General features: G+C 39.4%; 1 protein-coding gene across 3 annotated transcripts in view; it reads left to right on the top strand.

The window, feature by feature from the left end:
- Ncoa7 (nuclear receptor coactivator 7) overlaps nt 1-25,349 on the top strand; it is a 187,555-nt gene that overhangs the window by 21,650 nt on the left and 140,556 nt on the right. For all 3 annotated transcript variants that reach the window (XM_031380712.1, XM_031380714.1, XM_031380713.1), the window contains exon 2: nt 18,222-18,341. In XM_031380712.1, the coding sequence (XP_031236572.1) occupies nt 18,283-18,341 (59 nt within the window). In that variant the 5' untranslated portion in view covers nt 18,222-18,282. The remainder of the gene's footprint in view (nt 1-18,221; nt 18,342-25,349) is intronic.

Here is a 25,349-nt window from a genome sequence, read left to right as displayed (position 1 = left end):
AGAATTCCAGGAAAACACAACCAAACAGGTGAAGGAATTGAACAAAACCTTCCAGGACCTAAAAATGGAAATAGAAGAATAAAGAACTCACAGAGGGAGACAACCCAGAAAGCCCACAAAAGCTGAACAATGCCCTACTCAGTGCTGCATACAGGAAACACACCTCAGTGACAATGACAGACACTACCTCAGAGTAAAGGGCTGGAAAACAATTTTCCAAGCACATGGTCCCAAGAACAAGCCATTCTAATATGGAATAAAATCAGCTTTTAACCAAAAGTTATCCAAAAAGAAAAAAAAAAGACTTCATACTCATCAAAGGAAAAATCTACTAAGAAGAATTCTCAATTCTGAACATCTATGCTCCAAAAGCAATGGCACCCACATTCATAAAAGAAACTTTACTAAAGTTCAAAGCACACATTGCACCTCACACAATAAAAGTGGAAGAATACAACACCCCATTCTTATCAATGGACAGATCATGGAAACACAAACTAAACAGAGACACATTGAAACTAACACAAGTTGTGGATCAAATGCATTTAACAGATATCTATAGAACACTTCATCCTAAAACAGAAGAATATACCTTCTTCTCAGCACCTCATGGTACCTTCTCCAAAACTGACCATATGTAATCGGTCACAAAACAGACCTCAACAGATACAAGAAGATTGAAATAATCCCATGCATCCTATCAGAACTCCACGGACTAAGGCTGATCTTCAATAGCATCAAAAACAACAGAAAGCCCACAGAAGCTGAACAATGCCCTACTCAGTGCTAACTTGGTCAAGGAAGAAAGAAACAACAAAATTAAAGACTTTAAAATTTAATGAAAATGAAGGTACAACATACCCAAACTTATGGGACACAATGAAAGCAGTGTTAAGAAGAAAACTCAGCTCCAAGTGCATCCAAAAAGAAACTGAAGAGAGCTTACACTGGCAGCTTAACAGCACACCTGAAAGCTCTAGAACAAAAAGAAGCAAATACACCCAAGAGGAGTAGAAGGCAGGAAATAATAAAACTCATGGCTGAAATCAACCAAGTGGGAACAAAAAGGAGTATAAATAAAATCAGTAAAACCAGGAGCTGGCTCTGAGAAAATGAACAAGATAGATTAATCCTTAGCCAGACTAACCAGAGGGCAGAGAGACAGTTTCCAAATAAACAAAATCAGAAATGAAAAGGGATATATATAACAACAGAAACTGAGGAAATTAAAAAAACATCAGATCCTACTATAAAAGCCTATATTGAACAAAACTGGAAAATCTGGATGAAATGTCCAATTTTCTAGACAGATACCAGGTTCCAAAGTTAAATCAGGATCAGATAAACCATCTAAACAGTCCCATAACCCCTAAAGAAATAGAAGCAGTCATTTAAAGTCTCCCAACCATAAAAAGCCCAAGACCAGATGGATTTAGTGGAGAATTATATCAGACCTTCAAAGAATACCAATATTCTTCAAACTATTCCACAAAATAGAAACAGAAGGAACACTACCCAAGTCATCCCACGATGCCACAGTTACACTGCACATTCTCCCTTGGAGATGGGACAGTTTCTGTCTAGTTAGGAACCTGTCACACTTTCCTTTCATAGAGGACTTCATAAGAGATTTTTTTCTACTTCTATCAAGTTTAAAGTTCTAAATAGATTTTAAAAACTGAAAAACATAAAAATAAAAAAATATAAAAGGCACTAATGTTCCAAAGAGAGTGTCATGATATTTAGAGCTCTAAAAAGAAGAAAGGGACCCTTTGGAAGTTGAACATGTTCAACATTGCCCTCAATAGATGACATGGACTACCCAGAAAAAAGCCCATCATAAAAAATAACTTATGTTAGTGAGACATTTTAAATTCTAACCTAAAGGGCATGCCAGGTACTCAGTTTAGTACAAAGTGCCCTGAATAGGGTGATGGCTTTCATGACTTATTAACAGTCTTTGACAGTGTTTAGCCCTGTTTGTGTGAAATTTCTGGCTGGTAAATTATTATCACTTGCAAATTCTTCTGCTGGGTGGCACAGGAAGAATGCAGGAGAATTCCGCAATTGCTGTTCACTCCAGGTCTCCTTGTTAGCCTTCTGACCTCTGGTTGCAAGTATCAGATTTCCGTATGGCTTTGTTTTTGCAAACAAGTTGATGGATGGTACCGAGTGTTCCAAGTACCAGAGACAAGTACTCTTGAGCCTGAATGCATGTAGCCTCTACTTCATAGTGGAAACCACAGTTCAGACTATTTAATGTTGGGAGAGCCTGCTCAGTTCTGTGTTCTTAGGGATTTCCAGCTGTGAAGATTTCCCCAAGGAGTACCCATCTATTAAGTCCCACTGAAAACATAGCTAGAAACATACTTTGATGTTTTGAGTCACATTGCAAATTTCAATTTAATATGCCTCAACTTTAACAGAAAATACATAGTTGAGAAGAAAAATGAAAAATTCCCAAATAGGAATTTAAAATAAACTAATATGTGAGCAAACATTGACTTTATTGAATTAAAGGGTTGAATTTATTGTAATCAGATTATAAATGACAAAGGAAACATTGTTTCATATCACACAGAAGGCTAGAGGGTGTAGGTGGAAGACAGCTTAGTCTTAGAATTTCTCAGGCCCAGTGATTCTCTTTTGAGTGTACACGATGGTGATAATGAGGCCAGTGGCAAGCTAGATTAGGTAAGAGTGGATGCAACAGCAAGTGATGTAACGACCATTCTGCTGTTTGTGACTGCCATGTGAACTGAGGCAGGTTAGTTTCTCAGTTATCTGTAAAATGAAGATAATAATAGTATCTAGCCTTCTACATCACTTAAAACATTAGATCATGTATATAAAGTACTGGGAAGGCTGCATGGTACAAAGTAAGCAATTGTTAGGTGTTGTCATTATGAAAATTTGAGAAAAATCTAACATTTGAAACCATTTTTTAAAAATGACAGTGCATATATAGTCATCAAAATAATGGTTTTAAACAATATTTAGCCCTGTGAGAGATGTCATAATAATTGAATTAAGTATCAGATCATGTGTTCAGTGGTGAGCACAGTTTCTTTGGGAGGCATGGGTAGAGGTGTCAAGAGAAGAGACCCTAATTTGATTTTATGTGGTAGTGGCATAGAAAAACAGGATAAAATATTAAAGCGATTTTTTTCTATTTCATGAGAGCATGAGTGATTTATATCTTTCCCACATTTTACTTGTTTGTGTTTTGCAATGATGATTATCAGATACTACAAAACATGTATCATAGAATTTCTGTATTCTTTCCTCTTGTCTCTACAGATTGTACATTCTACATTGTACATTGTACATTGTCTCTACAGATTGTACATTCTACATTGTACAAGTTTTAGTTTCTCCTTCTTTTCAAAGCTACTGTAATTTCACTTCCTCAGGGTCTTCACTCACACACAATATGCTAGGATTTTCTTGTACTTAACTTGCTTTGTTTGTGTGTAGAACTGTCTCAAGGTTGTGTTCGTGTGTGTGTGTGTACACACATGCCCAGGTGTGCATATGTGTGCATGCATGCATGCATGTGTCTGTCTGTCTGTCTGTCTGTCTCTTTCTATGTTGCTGTTCTGGAGTTGGAAAACAAAGCTTCAAATGTTCTACCAGTGAACTCAATGCCTAACTTCTCTGGAAAAAATAAAACAAGTGAAAAAATTTTTGTGCTGATATTTCACAAACACTGTCTAGGCTATCCATTCGAAGGGCAGCCATTCTGACTGCTGGAATGTGTTATTGCCTAATTGTTCTTTTTTTTTTTTTTTTTTTTTTTTTTTTTTTTTGCCTAATTGTTCTTACAGTAAGCTCACAGGGACTGCACTCTGCATTACTTTATGGCCTTCAGGTTTGTTTTAGCACAGCATTACTCAAATACACACAGAGCACAAGAACATAGGATGCTACTGTGCTCTGTGGCTGTTCTCAGGAGTGATTGATGAGTTTTGGGTTCATTTATCCACTTTGTACATGCTTCTTATTTTCAAGATTAGAGTATTATGACTTTTGGTTCTCTTAGTCTTAGGTTACTCACTTGGAAATCTAGATTTTCCTTCCACTGATCTAAACCTGAACTGTTCATTTGTAGAGGGTGACATAGTTGGCAGTGTACTTACAATAGGGGTCCTGTAATTACTAACGAATCCTAGTCGTTATCCAGGAAACATTGCTTGTTTGATGTAGACAGTATCATGAATCTGTCAGAGGATGTATTTAAGGCTTTTACATTTATTAGAAGTTTGTAGATCTCACATTTTCTGGAAAGGATGAAAACCCCATAAAGTGTTTTATATAACTGCTCTTACAGTCTCAACCAGTGGCTCTAAAATAGGAATCACACACCTCCTCAGCTGTGAGAAGAGGAATTTAGAACGGCTATGTCATCTTTGATTTCTGTCTTATATATCACATAATGGTCTAGAATGAAAATGACATGGGTTTTGTCATCATTGCCATTTGCTAAAAATAAGATTTTAAACTTGGATACTTCTGCTGTTGTGGGGTATGCTTAAGTACAGATCTGAAGAGTAACAGGCACTACTGTTCTATTACCTACAGCTGGTTTCTGTTGTTTAACAATAAGTTAGAATCAATTTGAGGCTGGAGAGATGGCTCAGTGGTTACGAGTGCTTGCTGTTCTAAACTGGGTTCCTAGCAGCTATGTCAGGCTTCTCACGAACACTTGTAACTATAGTTCCAAGTGATCCAACAGTGTATACTAGCCTCAGGTGCCTGTCTCATTTATACATAACTCCCCCCAACACTAGGTAATTAAAAAAAAATTTAAATTCTGTTTCCAGTCCCAGCTAGGAGTTAGGATGCATGTTCCTGTGTGCCTTCCTTTTCCATTGCTGTGAAGAGACACCACAGCCAAAACAACTTATAAAAGAATTTCTTGGTGCTTACTTACCATTGTGGTGAGTAGCACAGCAGCAGGCATGGTGCTGGGGTGGTAGCTGAGAGCTTGCAACCTGATCCACAGTCATGAGAGAACGAAATGGGAATTGCATTTACTTTTGAAATCTCAAAGCCCACCTCCAGTGACATACTTCCTCCACTGGGGCCCCACCCCTAATCCTTCCCAAACAGTTTGATCAAGTGGGACCAAACCTTCTAATATGTGAACCTACGGGGGCCATTATCATGCATACCACCCCGGTGTGTAAACTTGTCTTATACTGCACAGCATGGAAAGAGTCCATGGCTCACAGTCCAGTTGAAAAGTGTATAGAAGAAGGAAGTAGAAAATGCCACATCATATAAGGGTGCACTAGGAAACTGGCAGTGTGATTTTGTTCATTGAAAATTGTTAAGGTATGATGTGAAGGCCTAATAACTGTCACTTAGTCTAAGACTACATTAAACTCTTGTCTTGAAATAGTTTCTTGATAAGCAGGTGAGTTTCCATGCACTTATCTCCCGATTACTGGTGTTAACTGGATGAATGTCTGTCGTTACTCAGTATAGGATTTGCCAGTTCCCTAAAAGGCATTCTTATTTTTCCTTTAAATGATGAGAGACAGCAGCATAGTAGTCCTGATGGGAAAGTAAAGTTTTGCAACAGCATGCCTTTGGAATAATGACAATATAAAAAAGTAATTTAAAATCAGCATATTTTCATGTTAGCTTTGTACGACAATGTACTATAAAATAGGGTAGCTTAAAACAACAAGCATAGAGGCTGGAGAGATGACTCAGTGGTTAAGAGCACTTGGAAAGATGACTCAGTTGTTAAGAGCACTTGTGCTGTTGCAGAGAACCCAAGTCAAATTCCAATACCCAGATCGAGGCTCAAACCTGTAACTCCAGCTCTAGGAGACCTAACAGCCTCTTCTGGGCTTGAGAACACAGAGAGCATGGTACGCATGCATACATGTAGGCAAAGTACTGCGTATACATTAAATACAATAGCTACAAAACATAAAAATGTATTTACTTACAGTTTTGAAACCATATTTCCTCCAATCTGCCTATCAGCAAGGACACATCCCCTCTGACACCTGTAGAGAAATCCCTCTTTGCCGCTTCTACTTCTGGTCACCTGTCCTTCCTTAGCTTGTAGCCATATCACTCTAGGCTCTGGCCCTGTCTTTACCGAGCATTCTCTCCCTGTGTTTTAATGCATGGTCATTTATTAAGAAGCCATTGTATTGGTCAGGGCTCCACACACTGAAGAGTGATCTATTCTTAACTAATTGTGTGTTTAGTGACCTACTTTCCAAATAAAGCCCCCGTGTGATGGACTGAAGATTGTGAGTTCATGCTGTGGTTTTTATGGTGATTCTATTCAACTCATAACATTGAGGAATATATACATCTTTGGACAAATGTCCCAAGATTACACAAGGTGTCAACTGATGTCTTCTCAGTGAATATTCAGTGGCCATGTAAATTGACTTCCAGTGGGACAACTGGAAGAAAAAAGTGACCCTTGGGTATTTTGTCATTTGGCTAGTTCTCTTTGAGGGTTCTGATATCTCAGGGATGGCTGGAAATCTATATAAACACAGTTACATTTTGTGTGATTTTTGATCTTTCTAATGAAACTCCTTATGTGGATCAGGATGTTGCTGAAGGCAAACTGGGCTTTGGGTTTTGAAACTGCCTCACAACAATTTCCAAACCTCAATGACTGTAGATTCACAAGTATTTATTTCACAATGACCAGGCTGCAGGTTGACTGCTGTTTGGCTGATCTCTGCTGAGCTTGGTAGTGCTGAGGGCCAGGTCTATTCTACATGTCATAAAGCTGATGGAGGAACACCAGCCACCCAAAGCTGGTTCATTAGGTAGAGAGCAGTGACTCACCAGACTTGGTGCTCTGGGTCAGAATAGGTAACTTCATTAGTACTCACAGTCTATTCTGCTGGTTAGACATCATGTGACAAACTTAGTGGGTATCAGCCACTGTTCGTTGTCAGTGTGGCAAAATCTACAACTGTCTCGGAAGGAAGTCTCAATGGAGGATTAGCTTGGCCTGTGGGTTAATTGAATTAGGAAGACACACCCTGAATGTGGACAGCACCATTTTAAGCATTGGGCACTGGACTGAATGAAAAGAAGGAGCACTCTCTGCTCATGACCGTGGATGCAGTATGTCTAGCTGCATCCAGACACCGACTTCTCAGAAATAGACCATAACCTGGAACTGTAAGCCCAAACAAACTGCTTCTCTCTTAAGTTTCTTGTGTCAGAATATCTTATCAGAACAACAGAAAGGAAAGAAGGGAGACACAACCCTGTACTAATGTAAAAAGCAAGCGCTACATAGCAAGCATGACATGGGTTTGGGGTGGGAGGTACATAACAGAATAATCCAGTCTACTACAGATAATTTTATACATGATTCTATAGAGACCTTTCTATGGAGTAACTTTGCATGAAATAAACCTTTAAAAAAAAAGTGTTCACCAAATGCTTGTTTTCTGACCCAGATTTTTGGAAAAGTATAGCTAAATTTGTTTCACCCTGCAAAACATCAGAAAACTTCGTAATGCTGATTCAAGTTCAAACTGCTTATTTCAAACTGCAGTTATATTTTTTTAAGGCTAACTGCTTGTTGAGCTGTTCCATGCTTGCTTGCTTGCTTGGGACAGGATCTTCTTGCTTGTTCAGCTTAGGCAGACATAGAACACAATCTTTATCCTACTCTTGGCTTCAAAAGGAGGCCATCTTCCTGCCTCCACTATAGATGCTCAGTGTTAGGCTTTGTTTCATGGAACCACATGCTGAGCTCACCTCAACTTACTCTTTGCCATCCAGAGCAAAGCTGAGCAGCCTGCAGGTCAGCACCTTTCATCATTCCCCAAGGTGGACAAGGCAGACTGTGTGAGCTCAGCTGCTTCCTGGAGAGTGTGCTAACATACATTTTCATACAGGAAGAAGCCATATGCAGTGTGCATAACACTCCAAACAAACAACCGTTTAAGGAAGCATCCCACATCAAAGACCTTCTGGAAATATGCAGATCCATGTGGCCTGACGTCCTCCTCCTCCTCCTCCTCTTCCACCTCTTCCTCCTCCTCCTCCTCCTCTTCCACCTCTTCCTCCTCCTTCTCCACCTCTTCCTTCTCTTCCTCCTCCTCCTCCTCCTCCTCTTTTCCCCCTTCACAAGAAAAAGAACAAAAGAAAAAGCACTAGAAATGCCAACAGATGTAGAGACAGACATGTTTGCATACTTGGGAATCCTGCAAAAACCCAAAACATAAACCAACCAAACAAAACCCACCTCAATTTACATTAGGAGACAAAGAACCTCCAAAGTCACTTGATCTAATTTTGTTCATTGGCATCTACTGCAGGGCATAGAGCCTACTCTTAAGAGTAGTTTGTTTCCCCGGTGGATTTCCTTGGAGAGAAAAAATACTTTTTTTATTTGCAAATGGCTATCAATTGAAGGTAGCATCTGGATTAGGGATGGAGGCTTGTGTCCACTTCTTTTAGTCTAGGACCCCATTTGATGCAGACCCCTGCAGGCCATGGGCATGCTGCCACAGTCTGGGAGTTTCTATGTGGTCCAGCCCTGTTGTGCCTAGAAGACCTTGTTTCTTTTGCTGTCCCTCTATCTCATTGGCTCTTAGACTCTTTCTGCCTCTTCTTGCACAGATCCCTGATCCCTGATAGGAGGGATTCAATGAAGACATCCGTTTTAGGACTGAATGTTCCATGGTTTCTCACTCTGCATGCTGTCTGGCTGTGGGTCTCTGTATTTTTCCCATCTGCTGCAGGAGGAAGCTTGTCTGATGATGGTTGATCAAGACATGAGTATTACAGAATGTTTTTATTAGTCATTTTAGTGCTGTACTCCTTTAGCAGAACATAGTATTTGTTTTTTTTTTTTCCTCTCTAGGACCATGGTCTATATAGACTCAGGTTCTCTGACACCAAAGCAGCATTGGGTGTGGGTTCCATCTTGTGGAGTGGGCCTTAACTCAAAGCAGGTGTTGGTTGGCTACTCCCACCACTCTGTGCCACTATGCCAGCAGTCTTGTAGCTAGGTCATTCTCTTATAACAAAGGACTTGTTGGTGTTTATCTTCCTCCTTTGGTAGTGTGTTGAGTTACCTTCTAGTGCCCTGATAACTAATCAATAGGGGTGAAGGCTCTATGTAGGCACTAGCTTGACTTCTTTATGTTCAATAAGTTGTCTGGTTGTCTTCAGCTCTAGCACTTTACTGTCTTACTGGGCCAACCCAGGAGAGCCACCTGGGTTGTTTGTGTGTGTGTGTGGGGGGGGGTCGCATGGGAGCCCTGGGTTGTTTGTGTGTTTGTGAGGGGTCCCATGGGAGCCCTTTATAAAGAACTTGATTACTGCAACCTGCCTCTGGTACTGACAGCTTTATTAATAGCCAATTTGGGGTCTTTCTACTTCTTTATGGGACAATTTTATTTTGATTCCTTTCATATATGGTACATTTAATGAAGCTTCTACTGTATTAGGTTTCCATATGGCTCCTCAGATAACCCTAATTTTTACCTGTTTCTCCCTGCATTCTCTCCCTTCCTCCTCTTTTCCCTTCCTGTTTGGTCCTTTCATTCTAATATCCTCAACCCTCATCCATAACTATTCTATTTCTCCTTCCTAAGGAGTTCTCTCCCTCCCTCCTAGTCTCTTACTTTCTACCTCTGATGTTATTTGGATTGTAACTTGCTTCTCAATGACTTAACAGTTAACATCCACACAAAGAGAATACTCTAACCATGGGCTTTTCCACCCGCACCCAAGTTCTTCCCAGGAGTACTGACTCTAAGGCTTCTTACATATGAAGAAATGCCTAGGCCAATGCTAGCTTTAACTCACTTCTGCTAGCTCACAGCTCGGTTATCCCATCTATTCTGAGTGCCGCATGGATGCTTCCCTTGCCTTCAGTGTCACGAGACTGTCTTCCCTAGAGTTCAGGCCAAATCCTTCCTGTGCGTGACTCTATTCCAGAAATCACCTTCCTATTTCCTGCCTAAGCTAACAGGTTGACAGCATTTTACCGACAGGTGATACTTCCATATATTGCTCAAGAGAGTCTCTGTAGAGAATACAAGCCATCTTTGTTATCCTCACTCAGGTTAATTTTGTTTCTCATTGTTCCCATTTACCTGCAAATTTCATGATTTGATTTTTTTAATACTCTACTGTATAAAGATACCACATCTTCTTTATTTACTCATCTGCTCATTGACATCTAGGTTGGTTACAGTTTCTGTTATGAATAGAGCAAAACTGAACATGGTAGAACAAGTTTTCCTATAGTAAGACGAAGTGTCTTTTGGGTGTATGCTTAAGAGGGATATACTGAATCTCTAGGTGAATTGATTCTTCTTTCTGAGGAACAACCAACCACACTGATTTCTACAATGGCTGTACAAGTTTGCATTCCAACAATGGGTGAGTGAGTGTTTTTCTTCCTACACATCCTCACCAGCATTATTTGGTTGGTGTAAGATGAGATCTAAAAGTGGTTTTAATTTGCATTTTCTTCATGACTAAGGACTTTGAACAATTTTAAAAAGTGTTTCTTAGCAATTTGCATTTTCTCTTGAGAAATATCTATTCATATCTCTACCTCATTTTAGTTGTTTTTTTTCAATGTTTAGTTTTTTGGGTTCTTTATATATTTTAGATATTAGCCCTCTATCAAATGTACAGTTGGTAAAATCTTTTCCCATTTTGTAGTCTGCTTTTTGGCCAAATGACAGTGTTCTTTGCCTTACAGAAGTTTTTTAGTTTCATAAGATCTCATTTATTAACTGTTGTTCTTAGTACCTATATTATTGGTGTTCTGTTCAACATGCCAACTTGTTCAAGGCTTTTTCTTCTATCAGATTCAGTGTATTTGGCCTTATGTTGAGGTCTTTGATCCACTTGGAGTTGAGTTTTGTGCAGGATGATAAGTATGGATTTATTTACATTCTTCTATTTTCTATTTTAATACACACATTTTCTAGTGTGTATTTCTGTCTTTATCAAAAATAAGATATCCATAGGTTATGGACTTATATCTGGGTATTCAATTTGATTCCATTGATCTATGTGTCTGTTTTTGCAACAATATCATGCTTTATCATCATCATCATCATCATCATCATCATCATCATCATCATCATCATCATCATCATCATCATCATCATTACTATGGTTACTATAGCTTGTAGTACAATTTGAGGTCAGGGATAGTGATACCTCCACCTTTTCTTTTGTCTTCCAGGAATGTTTTAGCTATTCTGAGGGTGTGTGTGTGTGTGTGTGTGTGTTTGTGTGTATGTGTTTCCATATGAACCTGAAAATTGTCTTCGGTGGTTCTGTGGAGAATTGTGCTGGAATTTAGATGGGAATTGCATATGAACTATAGATTGCTTTTGGTAGAATGGCCATTTTTACTATAGTAATCCTACTTGTACATGAATATAGAAAATCTTTCCATCTTGTGATCTCTTCAATTTCTTTTCTCAGTGACTTGAAATTGTTATTGTTCAAGTCTTTCATTTACTTGGTTAACGTCACCCTAAGATAGGAGGCTATTGTAAAATGTGTTGTTTCCTCAATTTCTTTCTCTGTCTGTCTGTCTTTGTATCTTGCTACTTTTCTGAAAGTGTTTATCAGCTGTAGAAGTTCTCTGGTAGAATTTTTAGGGTCACTTATAATACTATCAAACCATCTACAAATAAATATACTTTTACTTCTCCCCTTCCTATTAATAACCCTTTGATCTTTATCAACTGTCTTATTTTTCTAACTATGACTGCAAGTTCTATATTGAATAGTTATGGACAGAGTAGAAAACCTAATCATGGTTCTGATTTTAGTGGAAATACCTTGAATTTATCTCCATTTTAGTTGATGCCTGGGCTTTCTGCAAACAGTCTTTATTATGTTGAAGTATGCCACTTGTATCTCTAATTTCTCTAAGATAGGGTTTTCTTTAATCATAGGAAAATGAGGTCATTGCGGTTGTCTATACTGATATCCCTAAGCATCATCTCCTAACACTGCACTCCAGCCATAACAGATGGCTCAGGGTTCTCCAAGCCCTGCTTGTTCTCAGACATCCACTTCTGCATCCTGTTCCAGCCAACTTCCTGTGCATTCATTCCCCTGCTAACTGCTGCTCCTTCTTCATAACCCAGCAGTGACATCACCTATGGTTGTCCTTGACATCCTCTCTCTTCCTGGCAGTCACTGGCTCCCTCTGTGTTCTTCATGCCTTTGTATCTGCCAACAGCAGAGCATCCATTTTTAATCTTTAATGCTTGATGAGCCACTGCCTCCAGCCCTTCCTGAGCTTCCAGGCTGCTAAAGGGCTGCCTTCCCTCTGCACACCTACTGTAGGGTATTTGGTCCACAGTAGATGTTTCCACAGGAATCCACTCTGGTTCTGCTGAGTGAGTAGCTTTTTGAGGACATGCTGAATCTCAGGGGTCACTGGTTCCTGTTTGGGAATCATCTCTTACATTGTCCTTGAGATTTTTGCAATGTCCTTTAAGTGCATACTTTAAATAATCATCTTTCTAACTTAGGTTGAAATTAAACCCTTTCCCATTTCCAGGTTTATAGCATTTCTTACGTAGTTGATCACTCCTCCTTCTTGGTTTTTGTCTTGGGAGATCTGGTATGAATTTCCCCTTCTTAGAACTTGTAAAATAACCAGTTCAGATAGATCTTCATGTATAGTATGTGGTGATTTGGATGGGATTTCCTCGCTATTCAGTGAGTATACACTGAAACTATCTTGTTTAATTCAGGGTTCCAGGGAAGAGAAAGTGTGCAAGAGTTGATCCCCCACCTATTTTGCAGTTCAAGCACTTAGGTGCATTTCCCTAGGGACCATGCCCCCGAAAGGTTCTTAACCTTTCCTTGTTTATTAATTTCCCTCAGGCGTAACCTTTGGCTCTTTCTATCCTTCTCATTTCTGCTTTGTGGCTGTTGTTTTTTGTGTGTGATTACATATTTGTTTATTTGGGCATTGTCTCTTGGCTTTCTCACAGGTTTGTGGCAACACATTTGGATTTGGTTCTGTGTCTTTCTTCCTATGTTTTTCTTTTTGTTAAGAAAAGCATTCAAATTTCTGACCTGGGTTAATAGTGACTTCTGAGTAGCCTCCCATTGTACAGATGTGGCTGTGAGAGAGAAGGAATACCTGTCACTTTGCTATGTGTAATTTTCTGGAAGAAAGTGTCTCCACAAAAGGTACGTTTTGGTCTGTTCTGCAGGGCCCAGGTAGGGTGTCACTAAGCCCCCAGCATGTGTGCCTGTCATTATTTCATCTGTGTATTAGGAACCATGTCCTTGAGGACGCAATCAATGGGCTTGGGGACTGACCCTGCCTGGTTATATCTGCCTGCTCAAGGACTACATTGTGTCAGATGGCCCAGAAGCCTCACAGCGCAATGTTGTCCACACTGGCTTGATACAGTCTCCACTAGCTCTGTCCTTGAATATGTTGGTGATACTGCAGCCTCACATAGAGGACACTATACTCAGAAAAAAAAATACCTTGTCTGGACAGTAGCTTTAAGGAGGGGAGGGATTTCTGTGTTTTTGAAAAATGAACTGAATTTAGGTTGATATTGGCCATTCTGGTTTAAAATTGAAAAAAAGAAAGAAAGAAGGAAAGAAAGAAAGAAAGAAAGAAACATTTAGATGAATGATTTACCTTGCTCTCCCTCAGAAAACACTTTTAGGTCTGTAGTAGACCATAATTGGAGGAGACTCTTGTCCTGAGTGTATCGATGTGAGGAAAGTCAACATTAAATGAAGGGCTTTTAAGAAGGCCATTATAAGCACTTCCCCGGGAAATGCCATTCCTATTAGAGGCTGAGTTAGGGACTCTGGTTTTCACTGGAGCTGCTTTGTGGTGTTCCCTGCAGGTCCTTTCCCAACATCCAGTGTGGACCTCTTCCTGTTTTATCTGGTGTTGTGTTTCCAGATAAAATGAGTACATCTGTCTTGTTTTAAGAATAATTTTAAAATTCAAAGACTGAAAACCAAACAAAATTAGCATATTTTAATTTATCTAATAGAATATTGGGGGTGGGGAGGGGTCGGGCTTGGGCTTAGTTATTGTTGTAACCAGAACAATAGATGTCAGTTCTCAGATTGTTTCCTTGTATCCCTTGTATCCCTTGCCTGTTTTTATCTAGTTTTTTCTTCTGTAGTCAAAATATTAGCATCTGGCTCAGCTTTTAATATAAAAATTTTTCAATTAGATTGTATGGCTTCATATTTATTCATGAGAAGAAATCTAATAAACAGAAATCATAACATATTGATGCCTTGTGGAAGAGAGCTTTAAAATAGGACATATGGCCCAGGAAGGATAGAGAGCCGAAGATTTGAGTCAATTCAAGACTCTGAAGGAAGCTAGAAGGAGTCTACACTACCATCAAAATTTTTATTATATATAAGTATATATAATTAATATTTTAATATGAAATATATAATATTTTATGTTTGTTATATATTATATGTAATATTTATATATACCAAACACAATTAAAGTTTATCCTGTGTTGAGCTCTTAACACCAAGTCTGGATTAATGTTACTTCTTGCTTAAATAACTTTTGTCTGAATTGGTAACAATTGTAGTACCATATACTTAGGGAAAGTCAGAGGCAGTGGCAACCAACATGGTGTTTGGCATGAAAACAGCATACGGTATGGACTGTGGAAGCTAAGGGAAGTGGTTTGTCACAGGTATGATGCAATGCCCTGAGGTAGAAGATAGCAGGTGATGTGCATTCCTGAAGAGGAGAGAAAAGCGCACACAAGCGAGGCCCGTGTTAGATCTGGTCTGGAGAAACAAGGTAACCTCAAGGCCAGGAAAGGTAGAGTTGAGAAAGCCTAGATTCCAGCCATGGTGTGGCATAGAGCTAACTGGAGCTCAGGGTTCAGCCTAGATTCCAGGCATGGAGTGGGGTGGAGCTAACTGGAGCTCGGGGTTCAGCCTAGATTCCAGCCATGGTGTGGGGTGGAGCTAACTGGAGCTCGGGATTCAGTCTAGATTCCAGCCATGGTGTGGGGTGGAGCTAACTGGAGCTCGGGGTTCAGCCTACATTCCAGCCATGGTGTGGGATGGAGCTAACTGGAGCTCGGGGTTCAGCCTAGATTCCAGCCATGGTGTGGGATGGAGCTAACTGGAGCTCAGGGTTCAGCCTAGATTCCAGCCATGGTGTGGGATAGAGCTAACTGGAGCTCGGGGTTCAGCCTACATTCCAGCCATGGTGTGGGATGGAGCTAACTGGAGCTGGAGGTTCAGCCTCGATTCCAGCCATGGTGTGGGATGGAGCTAACTGGAACTGGAGGTTCAGCTCCTGCCTTTCTCCTTCTTCTTATGTCACCCAGATCCTTGGATGACCATGAAGTACCTCAGCTCACTGTGGCTTATCCTCCATACCCTCTGCTCTTTGGATTCAGCTCTAGCTGATAAGGCCAGCCACACTTGTCTTGTCTGCATGATGTTTGCTTGGAATATTGGCCATTGTAGACCCCAAGTTACATTTTTTTTTTGGCTCATCTCCCATTACTTTTGACTCCAAAGTTTATTACAAGACACTGGAGAATACAGAACTGGATCTAAATCCCTGTTTAATACTCTTGACTGAGGGAAATTTGTTTATCTCAGCCGCCCCACATCCCCAACCCATTTAAAGACAGGATTTCTGAATGAAGTTATTCAGAGGATTAACATGAAGACAATAGGCTGCAATAAATGACATGGTAGATGACAGTAAGATTGGTTCCTTTTCCCACTCCTATCCTCCTGATTACATATTCCTCCATCTTGGGGTCCCTCATTTCTCTTTATCTATCACAGTCCTAACTACCCTGTGTGCTTTGTTATGTTACTGTTTATGTGCTAGATCCTAAGGGTTATTTGACAGCTCAAAGTTGCTACGATCCATTGGCAATTTGCTCCCATTTGTTTTCCCCACGGGATTACTTTTTTTTTTTTTTGATGTCACAGCTTGTGCCAAGCTTCCAGGGTGATCTCATAGTATTGGGCTTTTTCTTTCTTTTTTATTTATTTTGCCTTAATGACAACCATATGCTGCAAATTTCTTATTCTTCTCCCTCTAGCTTTTAGTCTCCTCCTGTGCACCAAAAGACCAGAAAATGTCTTCAGTTGACCACCCACAGGCCCTTAGAAGTCATCCATGAATCTCTTTATACGCCACCTCCCACGTAGGGTGCCCTCTTTCTGTACACAGAATAGTAGCTCTGTTGTCACAGTCCAACTGGTCCCAGAAGCAGAAACATGGTGGCCTTCATTCCTCCTCCTTCTGCACTATCTATATTGAATAGACCACTAAATCTCAATTTGCCTGCCTCTTAAGTGTTCCTTAAATTCATTCCCCTTTTTGTACTGTGCTGTTGCCTAGTTTTCAGCCTTGTTCTCTTTAACCAAATTTAACCCCAAGTTCTGACAACTCTCATGTCTTCATTGTTTGAGGTCACCATCAGATCATGATTCTGCCACACTGACCGGAGAAAGAATCATACCTATAACTTCCTTTCATTCATAGCATGGATGAGAAAATCGATGTTCTCATGAATTGGAGTATTTGCTCATGGCATAGATGCTGCAAATACAGTCCTTGGGGTTCACTTCGAGCTGGCTTGCAACAGCTTCAAAGAGTGGAAAGTGCAGGATGCCTAGCAGGGATGATGGGTAGTTCTTTAGCATGACAGATCTTTCTTCCCATGCCTTTCTCTTCAATCCTACGCTGCTGTGCTGCACACTTGGTGCTGGGCAGCAAGCTTGAGTTCAAGCACAACTTCTGTTCTCTTGCTTAAGTTCAAGCACAATGGCTTCCCTGTCTTGGGAAGTCCACAATAACACCCACATCCTTAGTGTGTGAAGTGAAGGTGTCAGATAGGTGAGGAAGGCTGAGTGGTTTGTTTGTTTTTTAATGTGGACTGATTTGGGGGAGGGGCATGTCACAGAGATGATGACTCAGCAGTTAAGAACATACTATTCTTGAAGAAAATTGAGTTTGATTCCCAGAATGCACAGAAGGCAGCTCACAATAGCCTCTAATTCCAGCTCCAAGGAATCTGAAGCCTCAGGCTCTGCATCTGCATTTACACGCATGTATTCACACAGAGACACATACATGTAATTAAAAGTAATTTTAAAACATTAAGGTATTAGATTGATAAAAATTGTATTTTTATCAAGTCCAACTGGGCACTTTTGAGTTTTGTAACATCTTGGGATGCTAATTTTGAGTGTTCTTTCTGTAGTTTCCTGTGGCACCCATGTCCCCTCTGAAACAGTAGATTCTCATAATGTTGTAATGCCTCATTTAACTTAAACTCCAAAATAGTAGTGCCTTTCCTATAATGTATGTTGTATATGGAACTGTACTGAATTAAAATAAGGACAGAGACCAGTTTGTTTTATAAATGTACTTTGCTTTCTTTACATTTAAAGTTGTGAGAATGAAAAAGCACTGTCAGTAATTGAGCTTGCTGAAGCTGGTAGTAAGTAGGACGTGGAGAATTTTGAACAGAGGACTAGCATGAAGAGAGTGGTATTTAGGGAAGATAAACAATGCTCCATAAACAAGCTTTGGTTATTGGTTTAAGCCACCACAGCGTGGGCAGCTGAGGGTATCTAACTAGAGAGAGACTGAACATGGGCTGAAAGGCGCAGCTTTCAGAGTAGTTTCCTCTGGGCTTTTGTTTCCACAGTTGCTCAAGTGGGATGTAAATTATTGAAGGTAAAAGAGAATGCCAGAGTTATTTTTACTTTTGAACAAAGCATATTTCTATAAAATACCCAAGTAAGCCATCTTCATACTACACGTGAGAACTATTTATTTGTAGGAGAACTATTTATTAATTGTGGGGAAAGAGAGTTTGTGTGTATGGTATTTTAAAAATAAATTTATAAAAGCAGAATCTGTAGCAGTAGCCCAGTCTTCTAGTCAGTGAAGTTTTTGTTTTGATATTACTCTTAATTATGAAGAAAGCGTTCGGTTTGGTTTTCCATCCCTAGTCTGCTTTGTAGCTTAGCATTCTAATTGTAGCATTGTGGTTTGCCTCACTTCCAATCCATTTGCATTTTGTACTTAACTCATGTGACTGTTTCCTGGTTAAAGTTTATCCTTTGTTGTTTTGGACCATGTCACTCTGCTTTATTCTGCATATTACTAGCCATTATAAATGTCTCAACTGATAGTTGCTTTATTTTTTTAATTGCAGGAATATGACTCACTGATTAAAGAGGAGGTTTCCAAATACTTTGCACTTTTAGCTGTGTATTATGGATACTAAGGAAGAGAAGAAGGAACAGAAGGAACGCAAACAGAGTTATTTTGCTCGGTAAGCATTTATTTTGCAACATTCTATCAGTGCAGTGCTTTAAAACACTAGCAGAGGAGAAGACTTGGACCTGGAGAACTACTTAGCCCTTTGTGTTCTGTGTGATTGTTCAGTAATAGAGCTGGTGACCAACAAAAGTTCAATATCCTCCACTCTGTCCTTTGTAAATGACCTCTTTTCTACTTTTGATGTTTCTCTGGGGCTACAACCTCTCAGAGGGTAAAGCAAGCTGGCGCTGACTTGCAGGGTGCTTGGAGCTTTGTTTTAACCCTAGGTTCTTAGCTCCTGCTGGTCAGGAGCTCAGTTGGCTGAGCCCTAACGTAAAATCTTTATGGAGAATCACTACCAAGAAGCATGTGTTTTATAGACGGACTAGATGAGACAGTGTCACTAGAGTCTGCATCTTTGACTTGTCACAGCCTCAAGCAGCTGTTTGGCTGCCACTACTCATAATTAAGTGATCAATAATGTGGCCTCAGAGCCATCCTAGATTTTAAGTACTCATTATGGGCTTGGTATGCTTAAGAGCTGAATTTAGCCTTGTTCAATCTCCAACCCTCAATCTATGCTTGTAAAGATGCACTTCTTGTTTACTAAACTATAAGCCTTGGAACTAAAACCAAAGGACTTTTTTGGTCAATATATTTAATCCAGAAATTAAGTTTTAGACTTTTAATAGATTGATGACTTACAGTGCATGAGTGCTTTAGCTGTACAACTTCAGCATAAGCCCTGAACATAGGTTATTTTATCTTCATTTTACAAACAAGGCTCAGAAAATGTTTCATCCACTTTATGCAGCTCCAGCGTCAGTATTCAAACACTGACTGTCTCCAAAGGACCCACCCCAGTCAGAATAATAAATCACAAATTGGGCACTTAGGAAAGGAAGAATTGAAGTATTTACTGTAGCAGAGTGCTTCCTGCTCTTAGGACTATAGTAAGAAAATAGGGGAAGGAAGAAATCAGCCATGTGATGGATGAGCCATTAGAAAAATAGTACATTCAGGGTAAGGACTGTCTAACTCTTTGTTTTGACATAACTGGCTTGTAGATTGTGTGTAATAGTAGAGAAATCCTGTATCCTTCAGTCACTTCTCCCTTACATGTTTCACATCTAGGAAACTGACATTGATGTGTGTGTGTGAGTACGTGTGTGTGCACGTGTGCATATTTAGTTACATGCACTTCTATTTTGTGAGTAGATTTATTTGGCGAGTATCACAGTTAACCTCAACTGCTGTCTTCATAAAATGGCTACTGTGTGCTTCCCTATTGTAACTGTGCTTGGTCCCCCACTCTCCTTGACGCCTTTTTAACTATTTAGTGGATTCTTAGATTTAATTTCTCAATCCAAGTCTATGATATAAATGAAATCATATACCATACTACCCTTGGTAATAAGATTTATCTTCGCCTCTGTGATTCACTTATGATCTAACCAAGTTGTTGCATTATGGGTTACCAATGATTTATTCCTTTGTGTTAAGTGACTTTGTTGCATGGATGGACAGATGTTAGCTTTTCAGTTGTTTTTCCAATGAGGAACACTTTCCTCTGCTTCAGGCTGTTTATTAACAAAGCTTCTTATTACCACCAGTCTGCAAATTTTGTGTGAATACAAGTTTTCACTTCTCTAAGTTAAATACTCAATCGTTGGGTCAATAATAAATTAACATTTTACTTTATGAGAAACTGCCAGTCTTTCCAGAAAGAACGGTTGTATCACATGGCATACCCACCAGCCATGTATGAGTGATCCTGTTTGCTCTGTCACTAGCATTTGATGATGTCAGCACTTACTTTAGCCATTTCAGTGAGTGTGCAATAAGAGTTCATTGCGGTTTTAATTAATGCCTGATGAACATTATGTATACATACTAGTGGTTGTTCATAACTATACTATAACCCTTATACTGCCACCTCTGGATCTTCAGTGAAATTTATCTACATGGTTTTTCCCATTTTTTAATTGAATCTCCTGGCTTTTACTGTTGAATTCGGGGGACTTGTTACACACTTTATGTATAGTCTTTAATGGGATGGACAATTTGAAAATATTCTGGTACAGCCAGTAGCTTGGGGTTTTTTTTTTCCTGTTTGGTTTTTTTGTTTTATTTTGTTTTTTTCCTTTTAGTAGAGAAAAAGTTTTAAATTTGGCTTTGGTTCAGTTTATCAGCTTCTGCTTTTGTGAATTGTGCTTTAGGTGTCAAGGGTGACATTTCTGTCCCTGTCCTAGATTCTAAAGATATTCTTTTCTGCTTTATTTTCTAAAGGCTTTTAAATAATATTTTGTTTTATATTTAAGGTTTTATTCCATTTTGAGCTGAATTTTGTATGCAATGTAGAATTTAAGCCAAAGTTCTTGGGTTCCTGGCCCTTCTTTTTCCCTTCTTTCTACTGGTGCCCTGTGGAGACAGTTCTAAAACACTTTCCTAGTTTTGCTACAAAGGGATCTCCACATCCCAATAATAACATGTTTGATGATGAACAATCTGCTCCCTCTTACCTTCTTGTCTTGTGACTGTGAAGGGAGCTCCTTAAAAGCATGCAGACTCACACAGGGAGAAAGTTTTTCAACCCATAAGCATCCACTAATTTGTGGTGTGCACCTTGTCCTCTTCTGAAAGACAGTCAGAGGAAAGGCGTACTGGAAATGCTTTTGTGTGACCTCAGCAGTTTCCCAGGTAGACCAAGGTGAAACATCAGTGGGACCTTAAGACAAATTAATAGATTTGATGTGAGGAAATGTAGAGAGCAATGGGCAAAGGAGAGAGATAGACAGACAGAGAAATACAGACAAAGATACAGAAAGAGACATACAGAGAAAGGGGTAGAATAGGGACAGACAGAACAAAAAAGAAGAGGAAAAGAAAGAAAAAGAAGAGGGAAGGTGAGAGAGAAAAGATGGAGAGAGAGGACGAGAAGCAGGAAGGAAGGGAGGGGAGAGAGAAAGAGATCACCTTGTAGTTTAGCTATGCAATGAAAGCCAGAAATGGTGACATCTTTAAAAAGCAAAAAGCAAAACAGCACAAAGCCCCTACAATATTTAAAACAAAGCCCCAGAGAAGATGAAAGAAAAAAAAGAGAAGAGAAATAAAAAGGAGCCCCCCCCCCACCAGAGTCTAAATCTTTCAAATGTTTCCTGATGAAACTGGAATTGTTATAAAGAGGAATTGCCCAATGGAGCTTACTTGAGAGCCAGTTTCTGGCCACACAGGTGGTTGTTTCTGGGGCAGTGTACTTAAGAGCAGTCCAAGCAAGTCAAAGCAATCTCTGCAGAAACACAAAGTCAGGCCAAGGGCGAGACCAATTGATGCAATCTTAGTCTCCCTCTAAAGTCAGTTACATACTTTCCTTAAAACTCCTGTGCCCAGAGAAGAGTAAAGGCAAGGTCTGGCCTGCTCTGCTCACCGCTACTGTATGTGTCTGAGGGCCCAAACTCCTTTTAAATCATTTTCCTTCTTTCCAGTTAGTAAATAGGCATTGTGTTTCTTTTTTATCATGTGGTTCCATAAGCATTGTATGACTTTGTTTGGTAAAAACCCTTTTACCAACCCTCTCTTTCATTGATGAGCCTTTCACTTACAGCAAGGTTAAATGTAAGGGTCTACTGTAAATGGGCATAGTGCCATGAGTTTGGATTCCTAGCTTCTGAGAGTCTGAAGAAGACAGGACACAGAGGAAGGAAGCTCTCAAGGTCAATGGGAACTTGGACTTAGCAGTGAATCCCAGATCAGCTTTAGTAAATTTGAAAAAAGTTATACTTGAATAATCCTGTATTGAATAGTTATTTCAAATCTAGCTGTATAGATTTGAAGTAGGACAGAGGATTCTGACCTGTTGGATTTACTCTGCTTAAGTCCTAGCGAGCTTTTAGGATGTCCTGACCTTGGCCACGTGGTTTTTAGGAGCTTCCATAGAGTTGTTCTTTAGAGAGATTGGATGATTCTTGGGACCTTTTTTTCATGTTTTTGCAAAAGATTTGCAAATATATTTGCATTTATTAACCCCTTGATCCTTTTTGAGTTTGTTTGCTTGTAGAACATGATTGTAATATTTTCAACTGTTGATATTCAACAAACAGAATAGTTATTTTAAGATATATTTTGTTGTTATGTCTCCCTTTTTATTTCTGATTTTATTAAGTTGGATATTATCTCTGTGCCCTCTGGTTAGTCTGGCTAAAGGTTTATCTATCTTGTTGATTTCTCAAAGCTTCTAGTTTTGTTGATTCTTTGTATAGTTCTTTTTGTTTCTATTTGGTTTGATTATTTCCTGCCTTCTATTCCTCTTGGATGTATTTGCTTCTTTTCTAGAGTTTTCAGGTGTGCTGTCAAGCTGCTAGTGTAAGCTCTCTTCAGTTTCCTTTTGGAAGCACTTAGAGCTAAGAGTTTTCCTCCTACCACTGCTTTCATTGTATCCCCCATAAGTTTTGGTATGATGTGTCTTCATTTTCATTAGATTCTAAAAAGCCTTTAATTAATTTCTTTCTTTCTTCCTTCACCAAGTTATCATTGAGTAGAGTGTTGTTCAGCTTGCATGTGTATGTGTGCTGTCCATTGTTTTTGTTGGTATTTAAGATCAGCCTTTAATCCCAGCAGTTGGGAGGTAGAGACAGACAGATTTCTGAGTTTGAGGCCAGCCTGGTCTACAGAGTGAGTTCCAGGACAGACCGCGCTCTACAGAGAAACCCTGTCTTAACACCCCTCCAACCTCCCCCCCCCCCCCCCACCAACAACAAAACAAAGCAAGCCTTAGTCTGTGCTGATTTGATAGGGCGCATGGGATTATTTCAATCTTCTTGTATCTGTTGAGGCCTGTTTTGTGACCTATTATATGGTCAGTTTTGGAGAAGGTACCGTGAGATGCTAAGAAGGTATATTCTTTTGCTTTAGGATGAAATGTTTTATCAATATCTGTTAGATCCATTTGGTTCATAACATGTGTTAGTTTCACTGTGTCTCTGTTTAGTTTCTGTTTCCATGATCTGTCCATTGCTGAGAGTGGCATGTTGAAGTCTCCCACTATTATTGTGTGAGGTGCAATGTGTGCTTTGAGCTTTAGTAAAGTTTCTTTTATGACTGTGGGTGCCTTTGCATTTAGAGCTTAGATGTTCAGAATTGAGAGTTCTTCTTGGTAGATTTTTCTTTTGACCAGTATGAAGTGTCCTTCCTTAGCTTTTTTTGGTAGCTTTTGGTTGAGAGTTGATTTTATTTGATATTAGAATGTTTCTTGGGACCATTTGCTTGGAAAATTGTTTTCCAACCTTTTACTCTGAGGTAGTGTCTGCCTTTGTCATTGAGGTGTGTTTTCTCTATGCAGCAAAATGTTGGGTCCTGTTTACATATCCAGTCTGTTACTCTGTCTTTTTTTGAGGAATTGAGTCTATTGATGTAAAAAGATATTAAGGAAAAGTGATTGTTTACTTCCTATTATTTTTGTTGTTAGAGGTAGAATTATGTTTGTGTGACTGTCTTCTTTTGGGTTTGTTGAAAGATTACTTTCTTGCTTTTTCTAGGGTGTAGTTTCTCTACTTGTGCCAGTGTTTTCCATCTATTATCCTTTGTAGGTCTTGATTTGTGGAAAGATATTGTGTAAATTTGTTTTTGTCATGGAATACCTTGCTTTCTCCATCTATGGTAATTGAGGGTTTTGCTGGGTATAGGTAGCCTGGTCTGGCATTTCTATTTTCTTAGGGTCTGTATGATATCTACCCAGGATCTTCTCGTTTTCATCATCTAGCTTTCATCGGTGTGAAGTCTGGTGTAATTCTAAGAGGCCTGCTTTCATATGTTACTTGACCTTTTTCCTTTACTGCTTTTAGTATTCTTTCTTTGTTTTTGTCATGGAATATCTTGTTTTCTCCATCTATGGTAATTGAGAGTTTTGCTGGGTATAGTAGCTGGGCTGGCATTTGTGTTCTCTTAGGGTCTGTATGACATCTGCACAGGATCTTCTAGCTTTCATAGTCTCTGGTGAGAAGTCTGGTGTAATTCTGATAGGCCTGCCTCTATATATTACTTGACCTTTTTCCCTTACTGCTTTTAAAATTCTTTCTTTGTTTAGTGCATTTGGTGTTTTGATTATTATGTGATGGGAGGAATTTCTTTTCTGGTCCAGTCTATTTGGAGTTCTGTAGGCTTCTTGTATGTTCATGGGATCTCTTTCTTTAGATTAGGGAAGTTTTCTTCTATAATTTTGTTGAAGATATTTATTGGCCCTTTACGTTGGAGGTCTTCACTCTCTTTTATACCTATTATCCTTAGGTTTGGTCTTCTCATTGTGTCCTGGATTTCCTGGATGCTTTGGGTAAGGAACTTTTTGCATTTTGTGTTTTCTTTGACTGTTGTGTCAATGTTTTCTATGGTATCTTCTGCCCCTGAGATTCTCTCTTCTATCTTTTGTATTCTGTTGGTGATGCTTGCATATATGACTCCTGATTTCTTTCCTAGGATTTCTATCTCCAGAGTTGTCTCTCTTTGTGATTTCTTAACTTTTCCTACTTCCATTTTTTAGGTCCTGGATGGTTTTGTTCCGTTCCTTCACATGTTTGGTTGTGCTTTCCTGTAATTCTTTAAGGGATTTTTGTTTCCTCTTTAAGGGCTTCTGCTTATTTACTTTGTTCTCCTATATTTCTTTAAGGGAGTTATGTCCTTCTTAAAATTCTCTATTACTACCATGAGAAGTGATTTTAGATCTGAATCTTGCTTTTTTGGTGTGATGGTGTATGTAGGACTTGCTATGGTGAGAGAATTGGGTTCTGATGATGCCAAGTAACCTTGGTTTTTGTTGCTTATGTTCTTAATCTTGCCCCCTTGAAGGAAACTGGCCCGCAGTTTCACTTCATACCGTGGGTGATTCACGAACTGGGGAAGTCAAGATTCTGTGGAAATAAGCGGGTTAGAAGAGACAAGGAAGGACACCAAGTAGCTTTATTAAGGTGTAATCTTTACTTAGTGAATCCGGATATTTATACCTGAGGCAAAACAGTCTTATGTCTTTTAG

This window comes from Mastomys coucha, unplaced genomic scaffold (genome assembly GCF_008632895.1).
Source record: "Mastomys coucha isolate ucsf_1 unplaced genomic scaffold, UCSF_Mcou_1 pScaffold2, whole genome shotgun sequence".
In the NCBI taxonomy this organism is placed as follows: domain Eukaryota; kingdom Metazoa; phylum Chordata; class Mammalia; order Rodentia; family Muridae; genus Mastomys; species Mastomys coucha.
Note: the sequence above shows the minus strand (reverse complement) of the source record. Positions and strands in the feature narration are given on the sequence as shown.